Here is a 20536-nt window from a genome sequence, read left to right as displayed (position 1 = left end):
CAGATTTCACTTATCATGTGATGAGAGTAAAGAGGGATGACTGACAAGACAATGGCAGATTTAGTGCATAACAGATCCTACTTGTGACATCCCTAATCCAAAGTTCAGTAACAAATATTCCACTACAATTACTGCCAATTCATCAATTCACATCATGTAGGTAGATTTAAAAAAAGTTCTATAAATATTTATTTTAGGGCTGTGCAAAAATTAATTGCGATTAATCGCATCCAAAATAAAAGTCTGTGTTTACATAATATATTTGTGTGTGCTGTATATAATTATTTTGTGTAAATAAATACACACACATGCATGTATATATTTAAGAAAATGTGTTATTCATATATAAAATATTTATATTTATATAACATAGATTATGTATTTATATATATACAGAATTTAAGCACAAATAATTATTAAATATATACATGCATGCATAGGTATTTATATATACAAAATAATTATATACAGCACACACAAATATATTATTTAAACACAGACTTTTATTTTGGATGCGATTAATCGCAATTAATTTTTGCACAGCCCTAATTTATTTCAAATAAAATGCGGTTCCTGCACTTTCTACTCACTAAATATTCCTGAAAAAAAAAAAAAACGATTATGGTAAATAATAAAAGCATGAACTGTTTTCAACATTGGGATCATGTGACACTGAAGACAGGAGTTATGGCAGTGGAAAATTCAGCTTTGTCATAACAGATATAAATAACATTTTAAAATAAATTACAATAATAATACACAATATTACTGATTTCACAGTATTTTTTATTAAATAAATGCGTACATGGTGATGAGTTTTTTCAAAACATAAAAACGCACCAACCCGTTATGTAGTAACGAAAATGCTTGTGTGTTTGTATGTGATTAAGAAGGATACAGTTGCCAAAGAGTGTGAGGACAATGAAGAATACGGAGAAGATCATTCCTTTGTCCACCCCTCCCTGAGACTTAATGCCATCATACATCACCACGTTCCAATCCTCTCCTGTTAGAATCTATACACACATATATATGCTTTATTAACAGGTGCTCTTGAAACACATAAACATGGTCTATTTTATCACAGAAATTGTAAGTTCTTTTAAGAATAATTATCTATTATTATATCTGTACATGCCTTAGAATGCTCTATATGTGCTAACATAACCTACCTGAAACACTGTCATAATGGCAGCAGGAAAAGTATCAAAGTTTGTGGGAGGAGTGCCTTGCTCAAAGTTAAACCTGGCAAGAAAAACATCAAATGGACTTTTACAATGATAACAGGCTATGCATAATAATTGATTGTATCTGACTGAGAAACTGATTAAGAGAGTTGGCAGCGAAATGTAGATCTATACTGACTGTCCACCGAACAGCTGCATGCCGAGAAGAGCAAAGACCACGATGAAGAGGAAGAGAAGGAAAAGTAAACTGATAATGGACTTCATGGAGTTCAGAAGAGACACTACCAGATTACGCAAAGACGCCCAGTATCTGAAAAAGACAGAGAGACAGACGAAGGAAATATAGTAAACATTAAAATTCTAACATCATTTATTGCCCTGACATTGCTTCAAACACAAGATTGACAAATGGCTTAAATTCCAGTATTTTCTTCAGACAAATCCATCATATGGCTTTAGAAGATGTGAAAATATAGTATTTGGGCTACTGCTTTGGTGCTTGAAAGCCCCAGTTTCCAATGACTTTCATTGTATGGAAAAGAGCATGATCTCTTTTTAGTATTCCATGTTGAAAGAAGTCTGGAGACGTGAGGATGAGAAAACTATTTTTGCTACCGAAGACATTGAAAATCAGCAGTGCAATCTTGTTCTTGGTTCAAATCTCAAGAGGGGGACAACACAAAAACCAACAAAATGATGGGTGATGGACGACTCAAGAGATTGAATGAAAGCAACAGAACGCACTTGGTGACTTTGAAGATCCTAAGTAGTCGGAGAGCTCGTAACACGCTGATTCCAAAGGACGCCCCTGGCTTGACCATGGCCCAGAACACCTCAAATATGCTGCCAACGATGACCTGAAACACGTACACAGTTACACAAATAAGGAACTGGGACTGGCTAACAAGGACTTAAGTCTGCATCTAATGTAGGTCAGCGGCGTGTGGAGGTTAAAAACAGAGGCAGAGATAAAAATTACAAAAAAGCGAGAGGGGGAGAAAGTGAGACTTTAAATGGGCCAAGAGAGAAGGGCACTCACGATACAGTCGAAACAGTTGAATGAGGAGTGGAAATAAGGGCGCGTCCCCAGTCCGTACATCTTAATCAGCATCTCTGACATAAAGAGGCCTAGGAAAATGAACTCAGCATAATCTGGAAAAAAAGAGAAAGAGAGATAAGACAGAAAGTGGGATAATAGGAAACAGAGGCGAATAAGGAGTTGACAGGAAACCGAAAACTATTTGATAGAGCCCGACCGATAAAGGATTTTGAAGGCCGATAACCGATACAAGGATTTTTTTGGTTTTAAAATCCGATATTCCGATATATCGGTTGATATATATTTTTTTGTTTTTTATTTCAGAAACGCGCAACAAAACTTTAACAGATTTCCCTAACATTAGTTATTTTTAGTTATGTATGAGTTTTAACAAAAATAATATGATAATGCATTTTAAAAAGAAACTTGTTTCTTTTATTGTCACAACAGAACAGGCTGATGATAGTGGCATTAGCTATATTTGTGGTTAACTAGTCTATGATGAGCCATAATTTAGCAATGGATAACGTCATACTGCAAATTGTAAAACATACATTTTCAATATGTCACGCGCTATTAAAGAAATACCTCAGTCACATTGTCAAAAGTTAAAAGGACAGTCAGTCAACTACACTGTAACAACGTAACGTAACTATTACTAGCTAATTCCGCTTCACTTTCGGCTTATTTAACAGCTGCAAAACTGGACATGATAGTTAGAAATTTTGTCATGCTTATTTGAGTTCAGAAAACTGATGGGGATGTTCTTTTAATTGTTATTCCAGCAATGTGTCAATGTAGTGACCAACTCAAAGATGTAGAACGGTGTAGAACTATACAACTCCAACGCTCATGACATGGTTGAAGCGTGTTTCGTCCGTTTTTATTTTATTTTTGAAATATTAATTTATCGGCCATTATAACTGCCGATACCGATCATTTGGAAAATGCCTAATATCGGCCGATAATATCGGCCTGCCGATTTATCGGTCTAGCTCTACTATTTGAGGAGTGAAATGGACAATGGGACATAATGCTGGCCAGATTCAAAAATAGGTCTGCCACGATAACAAATGTACAAACAAACAACTCACAGAGGAAGTCTGACAGTAGCTCGGGCTGATCGTAGTGTACGACGGCCACGCACAGTGTGTTGAGTCCCACCAGGCTGAGGACGGTCCAGTAGAACGTCTGAGTCTTTACGATCTTTCGAATAAAGAAGCGAAGACGGCGCTCTTTCTTGTTAAACGGAGTTCCGTCACCCTTCCCGCTCTTTATGCTCGCACGAGCAAAGGGCGACCCTGAGAACATACGCACATAACATTGTGACAACATCCAGATCACTTCCTCTGCGTTACAAATTAAAGAAACATTAAATAATCGTATGATCTGAATGATTCTTACCAACTGCATCTCCCATGTGGTCCTCTCCTTCTTCTGGATTTAAAAGGTCAGCTTTGTTTTTCTTTAATGTGGGCCTGCGACGAGATCCTGTGCAAAAACACATTCAGGGAGTGTGAATTATTACTGCATTTTTAAATTCCGTGACTTTGTTTAGCATGCACAAAACAGGAACATTCATACTGTCACCGGGGCCAATGTCATCCTCAGCGAGTATGACCTCCTCTGAAAAAAGAGACAGAGTATTGAAAAATGCTTGATGCATATTAAATTTGTATTTTTACATGCATTTTATTTATGCAGAAACGTCCAAACTAGTAAAAACTAATGGTTGCATTCTGCAGATAATTCAGGACATGAATTTATATCTATACATTTGTTTATGCACAGACCTGCTTTGCAGATCCATTCCAGATATCCATTGAGTTCTCTCTCTATCTGCTGCTGACGTTTGAGCTTGAGGAACTCGCTCCTGTTCTCCACACGCTCTCTTTCTTTGGCAAACTCGCTGCGGGGAAACCAGAAAAAATAAAAAGATGCCAATATAGTTAGCAACTTATTAATCAAAAACAAATATAGGAATATTTTATACAAATGATGGATGGATGGAACAATAGACAGGCACAATAGAACAATAAATAGGTAGTATAACTGATAGAACAATAGACCAATACACAGATAGAATGACAGACAGACAGACATAGATATAAATAGACAGTTTAGATTAATAAAAGAACAATCAATAGACAGATTGATAGCTGACACACAAGATGGATAGATAGAAAGATAGATATTACCCTGAAAGGACACCCAACACCAGATTAAGCATAAAGAAGGATCCTATGATGATGAGGGGAACATAGTACATCCAGTTCCATGCACTCCCTAAGGCATCATTGCTCTGTAACACACAAATATTTATCAAATATTGTCATCTAGATCAAATTTAAAAAAAATGGAATCAGTGTTAAATCATTGGCTTTTACTCTTACGTAATAAAGCATGTCCGTCCAACCCTCCATGGTGATGCACTGGAAAACAGTGAGCACGGCAAAAAGGACATTGTCGAACTGTGTGATGCCATAGTTTGGCCCGATCCAGTATTCCATACAACTCGACCATTCCGGACAGCTTCGAGCACCACAGGGCTGTTCGTCAAAAATCTCATCTGAATAATGTAAATGCACAGGTTTTGGTAGAGGCATACAACTCAAAGGTCAACTGATTTTCTTTCGTCTATGAGAAAAGCTCACGTGTGACATTGTCGTAGCATGTTTCGTGGAATTTGCCCATGTAGAACTCCAGGCCAATAATGGCAAACATAAGGATGGCCACAAATAAGAGCACGCCAATTTGCAAAAGTGGAATCATGGCCTTCATGATGGACTTCAGCACCACCTGCAGGCCTGGAGAGTAATGACATTATTGCATGTTGCACAAGCCCCTTTTCCACCAAAGCATTTTGAGAGCCGGTTCGGAGCCAGTGCCTGCGCGCGAACCAGTTCTTTGTGTTTCGACAGCCAAAAAACCGGTTCTCGGCTGGGAAAACTGGTTGCTGGACTAGAACCGTTCTTTTACCACGTCATGCTAACGTCTGGGTCTGAGGCGGGTTTAGATGTGTTCTAAACATCTTTTCTGATCATAATATAGGATCGCAAATCCAGGAGAAACATTTGCAGAAACACGATGAAGTCCGCCTTTGTACTTGTTATGCTTGAAGTTGGCGCAAGCATTTCTATTTTTTTTTTTATTGAAAACATTATAAGCGAAGAAGAAAACAGTCACAATATAGAACAAATAAATGGAAAGAAAAAAAGACACAAGACAGGGGTACATACCTTATCAGAAAAGATTACATACCAAACGGAAATATTAAAAGACTTACATATTTCATTGTTTTTAAAGCCTTCTTGGTATACGAGTTAGAGATAATCCCAAGGTAATGTTGTACTTGCAAGCGTTTCTAGCTAAGACGTATGGCGACGTACACAGTGACGTAACTACGTCGTTTCCTGGGCGCTCCAATCAATGGAAAAACAAACAGGTTCGCAAGTTGAACCAACTTTGAACCAGCACCATTTCCGAACCAGTTCTTTTTTGGTGGAAAAGGGGTAACAGAGAGCTTTGTTAGACATTGATCAATGCAGACAGAAAAAACGCTCACTTGGAATTCCTGACACCAATTTTAGTGGCCGCAACACTCTGACTGCTCGCAATGTCCGTAGGTCTAATTCTGACCCCACGGAGGACAGGATACTGGAAAACAGAGAGAGAAAAAAAAACATTTAATGTCTGTTCATTTAACCTTACAGATTTAATCTACTTTCTGCTCTTCCACTCGTATTCAGTCATCTGTTTATCAGGATTTTTTTTCTTTTTCAAATTACGACTTCTTCACATCTCTTTCAAAGGGAAGTTTTGTCATATTATCTCATTTATGGGGGGAAATTTGGACCCAAACAATATACAGTCACATGCATGCACGGGCACGCTAACCTGAGAAGAGGTCAATAGCAGGTAAATAATTGATCACACACTACTCTGTTCTCACATCACACACTGGTCTGATCATCTGATCTTTAAAGGCCCACTGAAGTGCCTTGAAATGCGCAGCATTATTCAATCTGTTGATGTAATTTCCACTGAAACAGCAGGACAGGACATATTGAACAGCTCCTCCCCTTTTTAAAGTTTAGTTTATATCACAGACTACATCTGTAGTCAACAGAAAAAAGTTATAGTTGAGCCATGACACTGAATGTAGCCCTCCTTGCTCTTTTTCCAACACATTTTCACTCCCTTCTGCTGTTGCCTGTATATGCAGCGATGCCAATGTTGCTAAGAGCTCATTCATTAGTGGTTATGATCTAGAGCGCCAGCCACTGGCTCAGTCAATAGGCCTTTAACTGCTCTGCCATCACATGCAGCAAACACCTACATAAGCTAAAAGAAAAGAGAGAGAATGGTTGGATGGATGGACTTAAGCAAACTGGACAGAATGCAGCAAACTTGTCTCCTGACTCATTCTCTAATGTCTTCTGCTTTTTCAGCTCTTCCTGTTAAGCCATTCAATTGGCAAGAACATTGTGACTAATTCAATCAACGATCTGAATCATATTAGTTCGTTTGTGATGTCACATGGTGCAATAATGTTTTGAGAATGAGGATGAGATGGCGCCATCTCTATATAATAAGCGTATAGGATCTGTCTCGAATATTCGCAACCAAACCTAAATTGAAAACCTGATCACAGATCAGCAGGCGGTGCCCTCTTTGAGCAAACCCAGCTGAGATATTTGGATGAAACGGTCAGTAATTCATTTACATGCTGTATATCTGCTGTCTCACGTAACAAATAACACCTATTTATGACCCATCTCGTGTGATTCAATAAGCCTGAGACAGATGCAAATCTACATTCAACACTTAAAGGACGGATCTGAGATCAGGACTAAAGTGCTTCAGCTGCTGATATAAGATCACTTTACACTTCATTTTTGTGGAACAGTGAATACTTAGATGTGGGAAGGAATAAACTGCCTCTAGGTCAGGCGGTGAAGAACACTTTATGTACAGTAATTGCAGGATAGTCAGGATAACAGAGCACCACTGACAGCGCTCATATCCTACTACACACTAAAAGGCCTGCGGTATTTTTGATGGAAGAGTGGACTGACGTGTATGTGTGTGTGTGTTAGAGGGAAGAGTGTGTGCAAGTCTGAGACAGATGGAGAGGGGAAAAGAGTATGTATGTGCAAAACTTTGAAAAGAAAGGCTGTAGCCCCTGCGCTCAGGTTAGAGTAGAAGATCAGGCCTGTCCAAATCTATTTGGCTGATAAGAACTTTCTGTTGTGAGCGGTCAAAGAAAGTGCCTTTCATAGGATGTTATTTTATTATCATGTTATTTTGAACACAAGACTAACACTACTGGCCAATACTGTAATAGGGACAATTTATGATCGATAAATAAAAAAAAATTCTGAAGAACATATGTGACTTTATAGTGGTTGGCCATTGAAGGGTATTGTGGGTGTGGTTGCTAATATGTTCGGAGTGGTTTTTAGCACACCGCTATTTGGTTGCTAGGTGGATGCTTCTTGGTCCAATCAAAAAAGCCAATGACAACCCATATCCAGTGATATATAGGGCAGCTAGCTGCAAATATTATACTTAAAGTATCTTACTCAGCAAGATTACCTTTAAACTGTTGCTCTGAATAACTAGTTATAGGATCCGTAGTGGCAGCACTAAGAATGCAACAACCTAGCATTCAAGTTCACTTCAGTGTTATTTTAGTATCCTAAAGATATTATTATAATTTTTGGATAAATTCTTATTTTTATATTTTCCATTCTCATTTTAATTTCAGTTAATGTTTTACTGTGTTTTGAGATTTTGTATTTATATATATATATATATATATATATATATATATATATATATATATATATACAGTATGTTTATATAGTTTTTAATCATTTTTTCTGTTTAATTGTGAGCTATTTAAGTACACAAAATATACATTTTATTTTAATTCACTAAATCTCCATTTTATCGAGTATTTTTTAAATGATTTCGGTTAACTATAATAACCCTGCTTCACGTATTTGAGCATTTTTTCGATCGCTAATAAGCTTAACTTTATTTGAACATTCATTCAGAAAGTTACATTTGGTAAACTTAAACACATAAACTTTAGTGTATTTGCTTTCATTCAGATTACACTTGTGCTCACCTCACAGAACACGTGACTGTGTCCTACTTACTCAGAATTATTCTAGAGTATATTTTTAACATGATAAACTGAAAAAAACTTTAACGTTATATACATACAAAAGTGTCGGGGTTTTTTTTTTTAATAAAGTAAAATTTCACTTCATGTACATTAAATTAGTTACGATACTTTGCAGCTTTTAGCTGCTGCCTACAATGCTCTTGATCCTTCAACCTGGAAGCAACTCACTCCCGAGTTTGCTAAGAAGTATTTGCTACTTAAGCAATGTATTATTTGACTCAGCTCAAGCGTATCCATATCAGACTGGTAGGAGTGGCCGTAAAGGGCAGCTGTTGAGGTTTCCCTATCGATTTGGCAAATGGGAAGTCAATAGTTTTCTGTTTTCTATAGTTTGGTAGCACCGATTTCAACATTTTCTTTGCCTTTCTACTGTGTGGCAGCCAAGTTTTATTGAAAGCCCATTTTTAAAGCAGTGAACTGCCAAATAAGTCTCTGTTTTTCTCTCAGTGTTTCATGAGTGTTTCACTGCCCTCTCTCTCAGCACCAGTGGGAGAGTCCCGTGGAGGGAATAAAGTGTGATTTGGGACACACTGGTGAAAAAAGATTGAAAGACACACAGTTAGCCCTGAGAATGACAGAGCAACAGAGAGAGAGGTAAAGAGAAAGAGAAAGCCTCCCGGCCCCAGGGAGAGGACGATGACAAGGTGAGATGGAGGAAGGGAGTGAGGGATTCACAGGAGCGTCAAGGCCTTCGTCTGCTGGGGAAAACCTGACAATCAATCAAAGCACACACATTTAAGAAAGGACTTTCTCTGTTTTACTTTATCTCCCAGCACCAGTTTATCACTCATTCTCTCCTCTATTGCACTGTAGGTGTTGTGTTTGTAACGTAACTTACACAAAATAATCTGAAAATTAGCACCCTTGAAAGACATATCACTACCCACATATGAAAAATTATTGAATGATTTTCTGATTTGGAGAAAGGGCGTGGCTAAGTCTGGTAGAAGTTAGTTAAATGGAAATACAGTTTATTTGTGTATGTATGCTTTAAGAATGTTTTTAAGAATAGATTCTGTGTTGTTTTGCTCATTTCCTTTAAAAAAAAAAAATGAAGATGTGGATGACGATCGTGGAAGTCTCTCTCCAACATCACGCCACCAGGTCTCTCCCCATTCACGGCATCACCATAGCAACCGGCGATTCCTCTTTTACGGAGTCTCCACGGTTACCAGCCTTCTCTCATTCATAACCGTTGCCACGGCAACGGGCCCTCTGTCATTGATGGAATCTCGGTATTGCCGCAGCAACCAGGCCAGGAGTGAGAGATAAAGTGTCCCCTTTCGATTGATCTCCCTTCCCTCCCCCTTTTATATGATGAGAATTCACTGGCTGACCACAGTGTCATTCTTATCCACAGTTTAACCACTGACTACATACAGTCCACCTCATTAGCACGTCCTCTACATGTTGCCGGCACCAGAAAACAGCTGGTTCCTGCAACAAAACGGCGCAGGAATCCTCCAGCTTTTCGTTCGTGCTGAATGTAGGTCATCCAGATATGCAGCCGAACTCTACATTATTCAATGCTGTACACTCAGGCCGGGGCATCTGGGAATACAGTGCATTTGTGCGGTATGTGAGGGTGTTTGTTTAGGGAGTGCGACAAGGATCTGGTATCACAATCTATTTTCTCGTACCAAAGTTTGTATAATAGGCCTCTTGTTAGTGGTGGAATAGGTTTCTTCTTTGTTAACTTCTCATATCGGGCTTCTGTGTGAGAGTGTGATCTGATCAGCATGGCGACAGACTGCTGGAAGAGTCCATTTTCACCACTGGGAAGATGATATAACTTAATTCCTTAAAAATTGACTTAGCTTCCTTTCTTATAGTCTCTTAGTCATTGATAAAGCTGATATCCCTCTTATAATTGCTCACACTTAAGGTTATGGATTTAGATTAGCCTTTAACTCTCAGCATTACAGCTGCGTGCATAACTTGACCTGCACTGTTTGTGCTACAGACATGAATGATAGATAAACCATGTTGTTAAAAGTGTCCGAAATTAACTTTTAATTTAAGCTTTTAACTCAAGTTTTTGGGCAAAGGTACAAAAATGCACCAGAAAATTTAAAACGTGGGGGCATTATTGTTGCCCCTTGTGTGTATCAGTCTACTTTTATTTTTAGGAAAATTTTCTTTAGGAAATGAAAACTTCTATTGCACAAGGATGCATTCAACTCATAAAAAAGTGACAGTGTATGGATTGAAATCTAATCTATTATGATTATTTCTATTTTAAATAAATTCTGCTCTTTTAAACCTTCTATTTAAAGAATCCTGAAAGATGGTATCCACTATGGATGTCAAGATTCCTCAATTAAATTCAAGTACTGTTGCAACTGTTATCATTTATACTGTATGCACTGAGCATGTCTAAAGCATCATCTCTGCATATGCTGTGAGTTTGGTTTGCTTATGACGTTCATTTGGGAACGCAATGTGCACAATTTCATCAGATTTGTAAGGTAAATCATTTATAAACCTACGCCAGCACAGGAGAATATCAATATGTTTCTAAATATGCCAACTGTTCAACGCGATTTCAAAATACATGTCCTTGTTCAAGAAATTACAGTGGCTGTTTTCTATCGTAAAGAAGAGGCCAAATATAAGGATTAAGTGGACATTTGAATTAAATGTATATATAAAAAGTCAGTAGGTCAGTTACAGTAGGTCTTTGCTTAGGTCTATTTTTATTACCTCAAAACAAACGTTATCTGATTAATCGTCAGAATAATCGATGATTACTCGAAAACAAATGTCAGTGACAGCCCTAGTTTCCACAAAAATGTAAGCAGCAGCACAACGGTTTTCAACATTGATAATAACAATAAATGTTTCTTGAGCTACCAATCAGCATAGGATGATTTCTGAAGGATCATGTGACACTGACGAATGGAGTAATGATGCTGATTCCATCCATTTATTCCATCACAGGAAAAAATAACATTTTGAAATATACTAAAATGGAAAAAGATTTTTAAATTGTAATAATAGTTCCATATTACTGTTTACTGTATTTTTGATTAAATAATGCAGCCTTGGTGACAATAAGAGACTTAATTCAAAAACATAAATAAAATAAAACAGACCCCAAACTTTGTGTATTTTATATAACACGCACACATATTATAATATAGCATAATATAAGCATAATATTCTATATTTAGAAATATACTATATATAAAAAAATATTTTGATGGACTGATTCAATTGAAGTACTTGAAATTAATGGGAAAACATTTTATACATTATTACATAGTTCAAAAGAGTAAATATCTGAATTTATTTTTTTGTTAAATTCTGGCACTGGTTGTTACTTTAGGCATTCATACATTGTACACAATTATTTTCCAAAGTTTACAAGAAAATATTTTCAATTACAATACAATTTCAATGTTACTTGCCATTTCTTTGTAATTATTTGTGAACTTCACTAAAAATTTCTGAGAGAAAATCCTACATTAACATTAAGAGTACCCTCAGATTTGAATATGGCAGAAAATATATCCTTAAATATCCATTACACCTATATATTTGCTCCTTCTGATTCCAACACAGCTGATGGTCACTCCCTCCCCCTCCTCTCAGCTCCTTGTTACCAAGCACCCGCGTTTTCTCTGCATTCTCACATTCCCCCTACCTCTCCCTTACCTCCCTCCTTTATCCACGAATGCTTTTTTCCCTATTAGTCCCCCTCTTGCACTGTTACATATGTGATGAAAGAAAAATGAGGGTGAGAGAAACATGGAAAACCTCTTTCACCCTTTACAACTACATAACACACTTATACAGTCTCTCTCTATTACACACACACACAGTCTCTCCGTCTATTACGATTTCCATTACACGAGAGTAGATGATAAAACTTCATGCTGATTTGTACTCGGCTTTCACCAAGATAAGCACAAACTAAGACGTAGCTTTACAGTAACCTATGCTTCTCCACCCATTTACGCTTCTTTCTATATGGTGATGTGACTCTCATTCTGTCTGGCGCTAACGGCTGCAGTGTACTTAGCGAGTCAGCACACACAACGGCTGCAACTACAGTGTGGTCTCCCCAGAGGACCAGCACTACAACCGTCTGGATTGAGCCGAGTAGGGGACATCTCTAGGGTCTTCATGTGGGCACCTTCCGTCCTCAGTGTTTCGTCGACTAGCCCACGACACATCAAGAGGGCTCCGTCCCCTACTCAACACAGCAAGGCTTACTGACCTTTACATCCCTCCTGCTGATGAGGTTGCTCCTTCTTCGTACAATGTGAACATGTGACCTTACCACAATCTCTCCAACCCAACCATACACGCCAACCCGTTTGACAAAGGCTATCGAGCCCCACTGTCTTCTTTAAAGTAGGTTCAGTGGCACCAGTTCCTTATGGCATTCTACCTACCGCAAAACACAATATCTGCCCAAACACCAACCCTCATTCACGCAATATACACAGGAATGTAATAACTGTAATTACTATGCAAACTATAGAAATAAACCAACAGACTCTTCGAGTTTTTCAATAATAATTTTACAAAACACTACCGTGGCGGCCTGTACACAGTCAGCCAGAATATTTCTGTCTCAACCACAGCCAGTTGCTGCTCTTCTCTGCTGCTTCAGATAAGTTCTTTACTGTACGACGCAACTCTTGGCCACCAAATCCGATGACTCTGAGGAACCGGGTTGTAGAGTGTGCCACAAATCCTCGACAACCCACTTCCACTGGATAAACCTGGACTCTCCATCCTCGCTGTTCTGCTTCAGTGGCCAGATCGCAGTTTCTTCCTCTCATATATGCCTCATCTACAGCATCCTCCCATGGCACTGTTAACTCTATCAGTTGAACAATGTGTGCTGATCCAGACCACAAAACAATATCTGGTCGGATGTTAGTGGTGGCTTCAAGTTGTCCTGGGCGAGAATCGGTTTTAACACCTTTTCTTGGTGGTTGCTCGCCTGGGCGGAGAAATATTGTCTTCTGTATGTAATGTTTTGCTAGAACAGGTGGCAACTTGTTGGTCATGTTACACTTGCCTTCCAATGCTAAAGCCAAACATTGCAGTACTTGGTCATGGCTAAGAGCCACCTTACATCCTGTCAAAATGTGCCTTAATGTGGCAGGTGATGAACACAAAGAACAAGAGGGATCCTCTCCTAGCCAGAGGTTTAGGTTCTGTGGTGATGGAAGAACATCATAAGTTGACCTGATAAGGAAACTGATCCTACTCTCTTCCATTGACCAAAGGTCTTGCCAACCCATCTTGCGTTGTTCCACACTCTCCCATCTCATCCACTCTCCCTGCTTGGCTTGGGAAATGGCTTTTATACACCTCATCCTCTCCTCCTGCTTTGGCACCTCGTTGACTACCAGCTTCCACCTTTGAGCTGGGCCTGCCTTGTGCCATTTAGGAGGAGCTAAACTGAGCCCAAAACCCCCTTTTCCATGCTGTACCTGTCCCATGATATCCCCAATTTGAAGGGCAGCCTTTGGCTCTACCACAGATTTCTTGCTGACCACTTTCTACCAGTTTTTAACACAGGTACTGCCTCCCTTACATATTTGTCGCGTGACTCTACTGAGGTTATTTCCAGTCTGACCTTGGCACACTTAAACTCCTCAGTTAAAGCAGAGACTGGCAGCTGCAATATTCCTTTACTATAAAGTCCCACTCTGCTGAGGCAGCGTGGAACTCCCAACCATCTCCCGATGTATGAACTTATTAACGCTTCCAGCTTATTTACTGTTGTCAAAGAAACCTCGTACACAGTCAGTGGCCACAGCAACCTCGGCAGTAGACCAAACTGAAAGCACCAGAGTTTTAGTTTGCCTGGTAGAGCACAGCTGTTTATGCTCCTCAACCCTTCCACTGCTTGTCGTCTAACTTCTCCCACTTGAACTGTGTCCTTTAGATCCCCATCGTACCATCTCCCAAGACTCTTCACTGGCTTCTCAGAAACTGTTGGTATTGCCTCACCATTAATGAAGAACTTTTTTATCTAATACCTTTCCTTTAACTATTGAAATGCTCCTTGAGAGGGTTTAAATTGCATTCGTGCCCATTGAATATTATCAGTTAACTTACACAGTAACTGATTAGTGCAGGCTACTGTTCTAGTCATGTCATTCATGTATGCTCTGATTGGTGGTAGTCGCATCCCAGAAGCCATTGATGCCCTAATGATTACTTCCATTGCCATGGTAAAAGCCAGCGGAGAAATAGTGCATCCTGCCATTATTCCAACCTCTAAGCATTGCCATGTAGTGCTGAATTCTGGAGTTGAGAAGCTAAATTTCTAATCTTCAAAATAGGCTTTCACTAAATTTATTATCGACATTGGTACCCTCAAAAAATCAAATGCTGCCCAAAGAAGCTCATGTGGCACTGAATCATATGCATTAGCCAAATCCAGGAAAGTCACATGCAGCTCCTTCCTCTGCTTTTTACCTGATTGAATTTGTTGCCAGATAACATTGATGTGTCCTAAGCATCCTGAGAGCCCTGGAATGCCCACTTTTTGAACTGAAGTGTCAATGAAGCAAATCTTTAATAGGTAGGTGGACAATCTCTGAGCAATAATGCTGAAGAAAATCTTACCTTCAACATTTAATAATGAAATAGGACGAAACTGACTGATGCTTGTAGCATCTTTTTCGTTTTATTTATAAAGACTCAACCTGGTCTGTGCCATGCTCTAGGTACAATGGTTTTTTCCATGCCACTTTTATCAATTTCAACAGAATTCGTAGAACTCCTGAAGCACTCTTGTACACTCTGTACAACTCCATTAGGCCCTGAAGATGATGCAGCCCTTGCCTTTCTCACAGCCTGCTCTACCTCTTTCCACTTAGGTGCACAGACATCCATTTGGTATTCTGGTGAGTTGATAGGTGTCCATGTCTGATGGAATTGACATAGGCTCATGTCTTGCATCTGTATGCGTTTCCTCCAAATTTCTCACTAGCTCAACCCAAGATGCTTTTAAAATGGGATTCTTCTCAATGGTGAATAACTTCTTTATGAATTTCAATGGGTCTTTATAAAAATTAGCCCTCTCACGTTCTTTCTTTTTGTAGCGTTTCCATAGGCGCTCAGCTCTGCGTAATGTTGCCAGCTTATCTTTTATGACCCTTTGTAAGAGATTGAGTCCCTTCTTCTGACTTTGTTCTGCTCTTTTCCACTCCTTCCTTACTGAGAGCCTTACTTTCTCTCTCTGGCTTTCTGTTGTTGTCCTTCCCACCTGTCCTTATGTGGCAACCAGCATGTGTGTGGCCGTCTCAAGGACAAGAGAAAGAGCAACTTCACCAGCACACACAAGCAGAAGGTGTATGTTAATGTGTGCAACATGACGTGTGTGGTAAGAGAGAGGGAGAGAGGGAGAGAGGGAGAGAGAGAGAGAGAGGGAGGTTTTCTACCTGTGTGGATATTGTACCACTGCCATCATTTCCATTATCATTATTGCTCTGCAGTCATTCAAAGAAAGACATCCTTCCCTTCACCTCCATATAGGGCTTAACCATACACTCACCCTGAAACACACTTATTCTAACATCAACACACACTCACGTACAAACACACTCCACTCAAAGTGCATCTATTTCTGAAACACGCTTTTAACCTGGTGTCCGGTAGGCGCAACGGTACCATCCCACAGACACAACTTCCTGGACATGTTCTCAAAAAAGATCATGTAGACACAAGCGCACATTGTCTTTTTGAAAAAGAATTTTGTGATATTAGCGAGAAGACAGCAAATAATGCAGAGAAGCGTAAGGGTAAGAGGCAAGCCAGATTCAGAATCATGTAACTAAAACAGATTATTGTTTGTATACTACTGTTTGTATACTATATATATATATATATATATACTGTATATATATATATATATATATATATATATATATATATATAGTGAACATATTTAACTTCAAAAAAAGTTAAGTATGTTATTGATTTAATATTATGGAGGCAAATGTTTTATCTTTGAAATAACATGCACAATTAGGCATTATTAGGCAATTAGGCAAATATATCATACAAACTCGACCCTAGCCCTACTAAATGAAGGAGAATCAGTTAAGATTCAAGTTTTACAATTCTAGTTTTGTTTTACATTATATATGCATATCATATTTTATATTTATATTGTAAATTACATATGCATACAAATTTTAATGTACAAACACACATTTACTGACTCCTGATGTTGAAAAAAGCAATTTCATGTCATTATTTGTCAACTACTCAAAGGCAGATTCAACATGAGCTCTTTCAGACTGTCCGCTATGACCAGTGACCGCTCTGTGACCAGCAGCGAACTCTGCTCAGAGGTCATGAGAGTCTGTCACTCCGCTGTCAAGCTTCATTGACGTCTTGATGTAAAATCCACGAGGTGAAACTAAAATGTAGAACTAGAGTTTTCGAGCTAAAACAGATTATTGTTTGTATACTATTGTTTGTATACTATATATACTGTACATACATATATATATATATATATATATACTGTATGTTTGAACATATTTAACTTCAAACAAAAAGTTAAGTAGAAGGTTACTGATTTAATATTATGGAGGCAAATGTTTTATCTTTGAAATAACATGCACAATTAGGCATTATGGTTAATGTAAGACACTTTGATGGGTTTTTGAGTGAGTACACTCAACAGTGTGCACTGGATCAAATAGAAACTGGACTAATTGCACACAAACTGCAAAAGATGTTTTCTTTTTAAAACAAATATTTATCAAATATGCCAGAATGCTGTTCCATGTTGTTAACCGCTCAACTTGGTCCATATTAATGTTTAAATGTTCCTCTCCTCCATAATTTTTAAATAAGCGACTATATGGGAGTGTAGACACAGGGAGATGGCAAACCAAAGAGTGTGAGAGAGAACGATAAAGTGAGAAAAGCAGAGCGAGTGGTGTCTTCTCTGGCCTTCCACGGTTCTCTCTTATTACATAACATTGCTATGGAAACAGCTGCACATGGCAGTGCTAAGGTGTGTCCAGAAACTGAGAAATCTTCTACAGGCTAAACCATGGTGTTATTCTCTTGGTCTCTCTCACTCTCTTGCTCTTTTCCTTTCTGTCTCTCTTCGCTGTATGTGCCAGTAGTGAAGTCACAGATTGGCACAGAGCAGGCAGCCAATAGCCAGCGCAGTCACGACTCAGGAATCTGCCAAGTAAGAGCTGTACATTGGCAACACGAGCACAAGCAATGGCACTGGTAATACAGAATGTGATAGGGAACTAATACTGGTTCAAAATGGAAGTACTACTTAGTAGCACTAAGGCTCTGCGATATGGCCAAAAATCATATCTCTGTATTTTTTTGTTAAATGGCAAAATATCTCAGTATTTTATACGTTTTCTACATGGATACAAGTTGTATTTATTTAAAAATATGTGCATTTCACATATTTGCATGACTTTCTAACATTTACAGAGTGAGAATATACCTGTGAAACTTAAGTTATGCACTGAGGAAAACACCACGACTCAAACGCATTAAACAGCACATGTATCTGTGGTGCAGACAGCTTTAAACTGTCCATGTTAACAATATCTTATGAGCTATTATGAAGCCCTTGATATAAAGCATGGCTCATGTTTAGGACAAAGTGGATTATGCACCTTTCCCTCCACTGTTTTTCAGATGTGCTCGTATCAAACAGTACTGTATAGTATATCGATATAAACGGTATTGCCTCATTCCATATTGTTTATAAGAAATATATCATACAAACTCGATGTAACCCTAGCCCAACTAAATGAAGGAGAATCAATTAAGAACTACAATAAAAAACAATTCTAGTTTTTTTTTACATTATATATGCATATAATATATGATATTTATATTGTAAATTACATTTGCATACAAATTATAATGTACAAACACACATTTACTGATTCCTGATGTTGAAAAAAGCAAGTTCATGTCATTATTTGTCAACTACTCAAAGGCAGATTCAACATGAGCTCTTTCAGACTGTCCGCTATGACCAGTGACCGCTCTGTGACCAGCAGCAAACTCTGCTCAGAGGTCATGAGAGTCTGTCACTCCGCTGTCAAGCTTCATTGACGTCTTGATGTAAAATCCACGAGGTGAAACTAAAATGTAGAACTAGAGTTTTCGAGCTGATGGAGAGGCACTCGAGGGAGTACTACAACCACAGCCCTTGTCAGAAGCAACATCCTTTTTCAACGGACACGAAAGAGCATTTCAGACACTAAAAATGGATAACCACAGCTAAACATTTACACATGTGAGAGGAAATAATGAAATGAAAATCAGTGTCCAATATTCTGTTAATAATTTTCAGACTTATTCTAACTTAAGTTCTATTTTTTTTTTTTATTCAAAGACAAAGCAATTCTGATTTCTGTGCTATTTGAAAGGCTGAAACAACCTCAAACTAATGTAGCAGCTGATAGCAGCCAGGTTTCATTACATCATAGTCCTAGTTCAATCATGACAACTCTCGGAATAGTTTTAACATGTTATTGAATATGGAGATGTTCATGTCTTTGCTTCTACTGCTGCTGCGTAAATAGACAAAATAGACAAAAATCCTGTAGTAGATCTAGACAGGTGGAGCTGGGGGAGGTGGAGGGTTTCAGAGGAAGGACTAGCTTACAGCAAAAAAATAAACCAGACTATTAAAATGTTGAGCGAGCATCTTATTGATTGCAGGATCAGCTTGTGACCAATCAGCTTTTATGCATGAACTATTCATTATTTTGTCCTTTTCAGAGCACTGACTTGTCCTCACATGTTGAGAAATAGCTAATCATATTTAAAGAGTGTGTTTTGCATAGCTGGAGAATGAGGAAAAAATAAGTCTGTGAAACTTTAAGACCAAGAAAAAGCTTCTGCCAGCTGGTAATGTTGGCAGTTGACTGAACAACTGTGCAAGCAGTGAGCAGTAATCCTGCTATGGCTAGCGCCCATTACCTGACCGTCATCAAATCAGGACTACTGAGTAAACATCCCATCAAAAATCAGGGTGGAAATGTTTTTCAGACTGATCATATGCTGCTGGGTCATATATATATATATATATATATAATTTTAATAAAATAAAAAGTAAAACCATATCATTAATAAACGATTTTAATAAAATACAATCATAAAATAAAATAAATAGAAAAAACTCATTTAAAATATGTTTTCTTGGAGAGAAAGAGAAAAAACACAATCACTTCTTCTAAAAGTGACACAACATGACAGTCCAAAATGAAAGTATGCGAGAGTGTTTGTTACAGCAAGTAAAGGTATACGAGTCTGTCTGTAAATAGAAATTGTAGCAACAGGAAGCAGCATGGAGGAGAATGCATTGTATCATCAAAGTGTAGCTCTTTCTAACACACACACACACACACACACACTGCTGTGAATGTCAGCTGATGCTTACAAATGTATCCAATATGCACACACAGCAGTCGACGGTGAGTAAAAATGTGTGTATTGAGGATGTAGTTAATGATTAGCCATGTTCAGTTTCACAGCTGCTTGTGTGTGTGTGTGAAGATCTGGCTGTGTCTAAAAGCGGGGCTAGTTGATTGATCATCTGCAGTAGTGAAAAGCAGGTTACTGCAGCAGCTAACGAAAACACACACACCCGCTCGCCCTGCTCCATTACGTTTCCCTCGTTCTCATTCTTTTCCCTTCCCCCTCCACCACTATCCTCCATGTTCTAGATTTTTTCTCTCCTTCTTCCCATCATTTCTACTTTCACTAGTTTCGGCTGAAAAGACAAGCACTGCTGGTCAACAGTTTTAGATGTTGGTATGTTGGTGATCTTACCAATATTTTTAAAGGGTAACTAAACCCTAACCAACTTTTTTTAGTTAATGATCTGTAAGAATGGGGCTTTATTAGTGCTGATCATTGATTCGAGAAACCTTTTTGACATTTGGGTATAAAGTGTTTTAATTCTACAATATATGGTGTAAAAACGTCTGAGTCCTGCCCTCTTCAGTTTGAACGGTGGCTACTGCAGTTGAATTTTCCTATTGGATGTTTGCAGTGGTTCGTGGCGTAAGCCAAAACCACTGCGAATCAAGAGTTATAATTACGAGTATTGAAAACAATCAGGAGTATTTTAGC

At 38.3% G+C, this 20536-nt stretch overlaps 1 protein-coding gene and 1 pseudogene across 14 annotated transcripts in view; both read right to left on the bottom strand.

Moving 5' to 3' along the window:
• cacna1ab (calcium voltage-gated channel subunit alpha1 Ab) overlaps window positions 1-20536 on the bottom strand; it is a 127085-nt gene that overhangs the window by 52704 nt on the left and 53845 nt on the right. For all 14 annotated transcript variants that reach the window (XM_089124800.1, XM_089124801.1, XM_089124789.1 and 11 more), the window contains exons 6-18: window positions 5792-5883; window positions 4881-5033; window positions 4620-4795; window positions 4425-4528; window positions 4020-4135; window positions 3811-3852; window positions 3631-3717; window positions 3321-3527; window positions 2227-2339; window positions 1932-2044; window positions 1366-1497; window positions 1173-1245; window positions 899-1016 (exon numbers count right to left, since the gene is read on the bottom strand). In XM_089124800.1, coding sequence (XP_088980926.1) covers window positions 899-1016; window positions 1173-1245; window positions 1366-1497; window positions 1932-2044; window positions 2227-2339; window positions 3321-3527; window positions 3631-3717; window positions 3811-3852; window positions 4020-4135; window positions 4425-4528; window positions 4620-4795; window positions 4881-5033; window positions 5792-5883 — 1526 coding nt within the window. The remainder of the gene's footprint in view (window positions 1-898; window positions 1017-1172; window positions 1246-1365; window positions 1498-1931; window positions 2045-2226; window positions 2340-3320; window positions 3528-3630; window positions 3718-3810; window positions 3853-4019; window positions 4136-4424; window positions 4529-4619; window positions 4796-4880; window positions 5034-5791; window positions 5884-20536) is intronic.
• On the bottom strand, window positions 9094-20120 carry LOC148970470 (uncharacterized; annotated as a pseudogene).

The sequence above is a fragment of the Pimephales promelas genome, chromosome 21, assembly GCF_988280905.1.
Source record: "Pimephales promelas chromosome 21, fPimPro1.hap1.1, whole genome shotgun sequence".
NCBI classification, from domain to species: domain Eukaryota; kingdom Metazoa; phylum Chordata; class Actinopteri; order Cypriniformes; family Leuciscidae; genus Pimephales; species Pimephales promelas.
The sequence above is the reverse complement of the archived record's forward strand: the minus strand, read 5'-3'. Positions and strand labels throughout refer to the sequence as shown.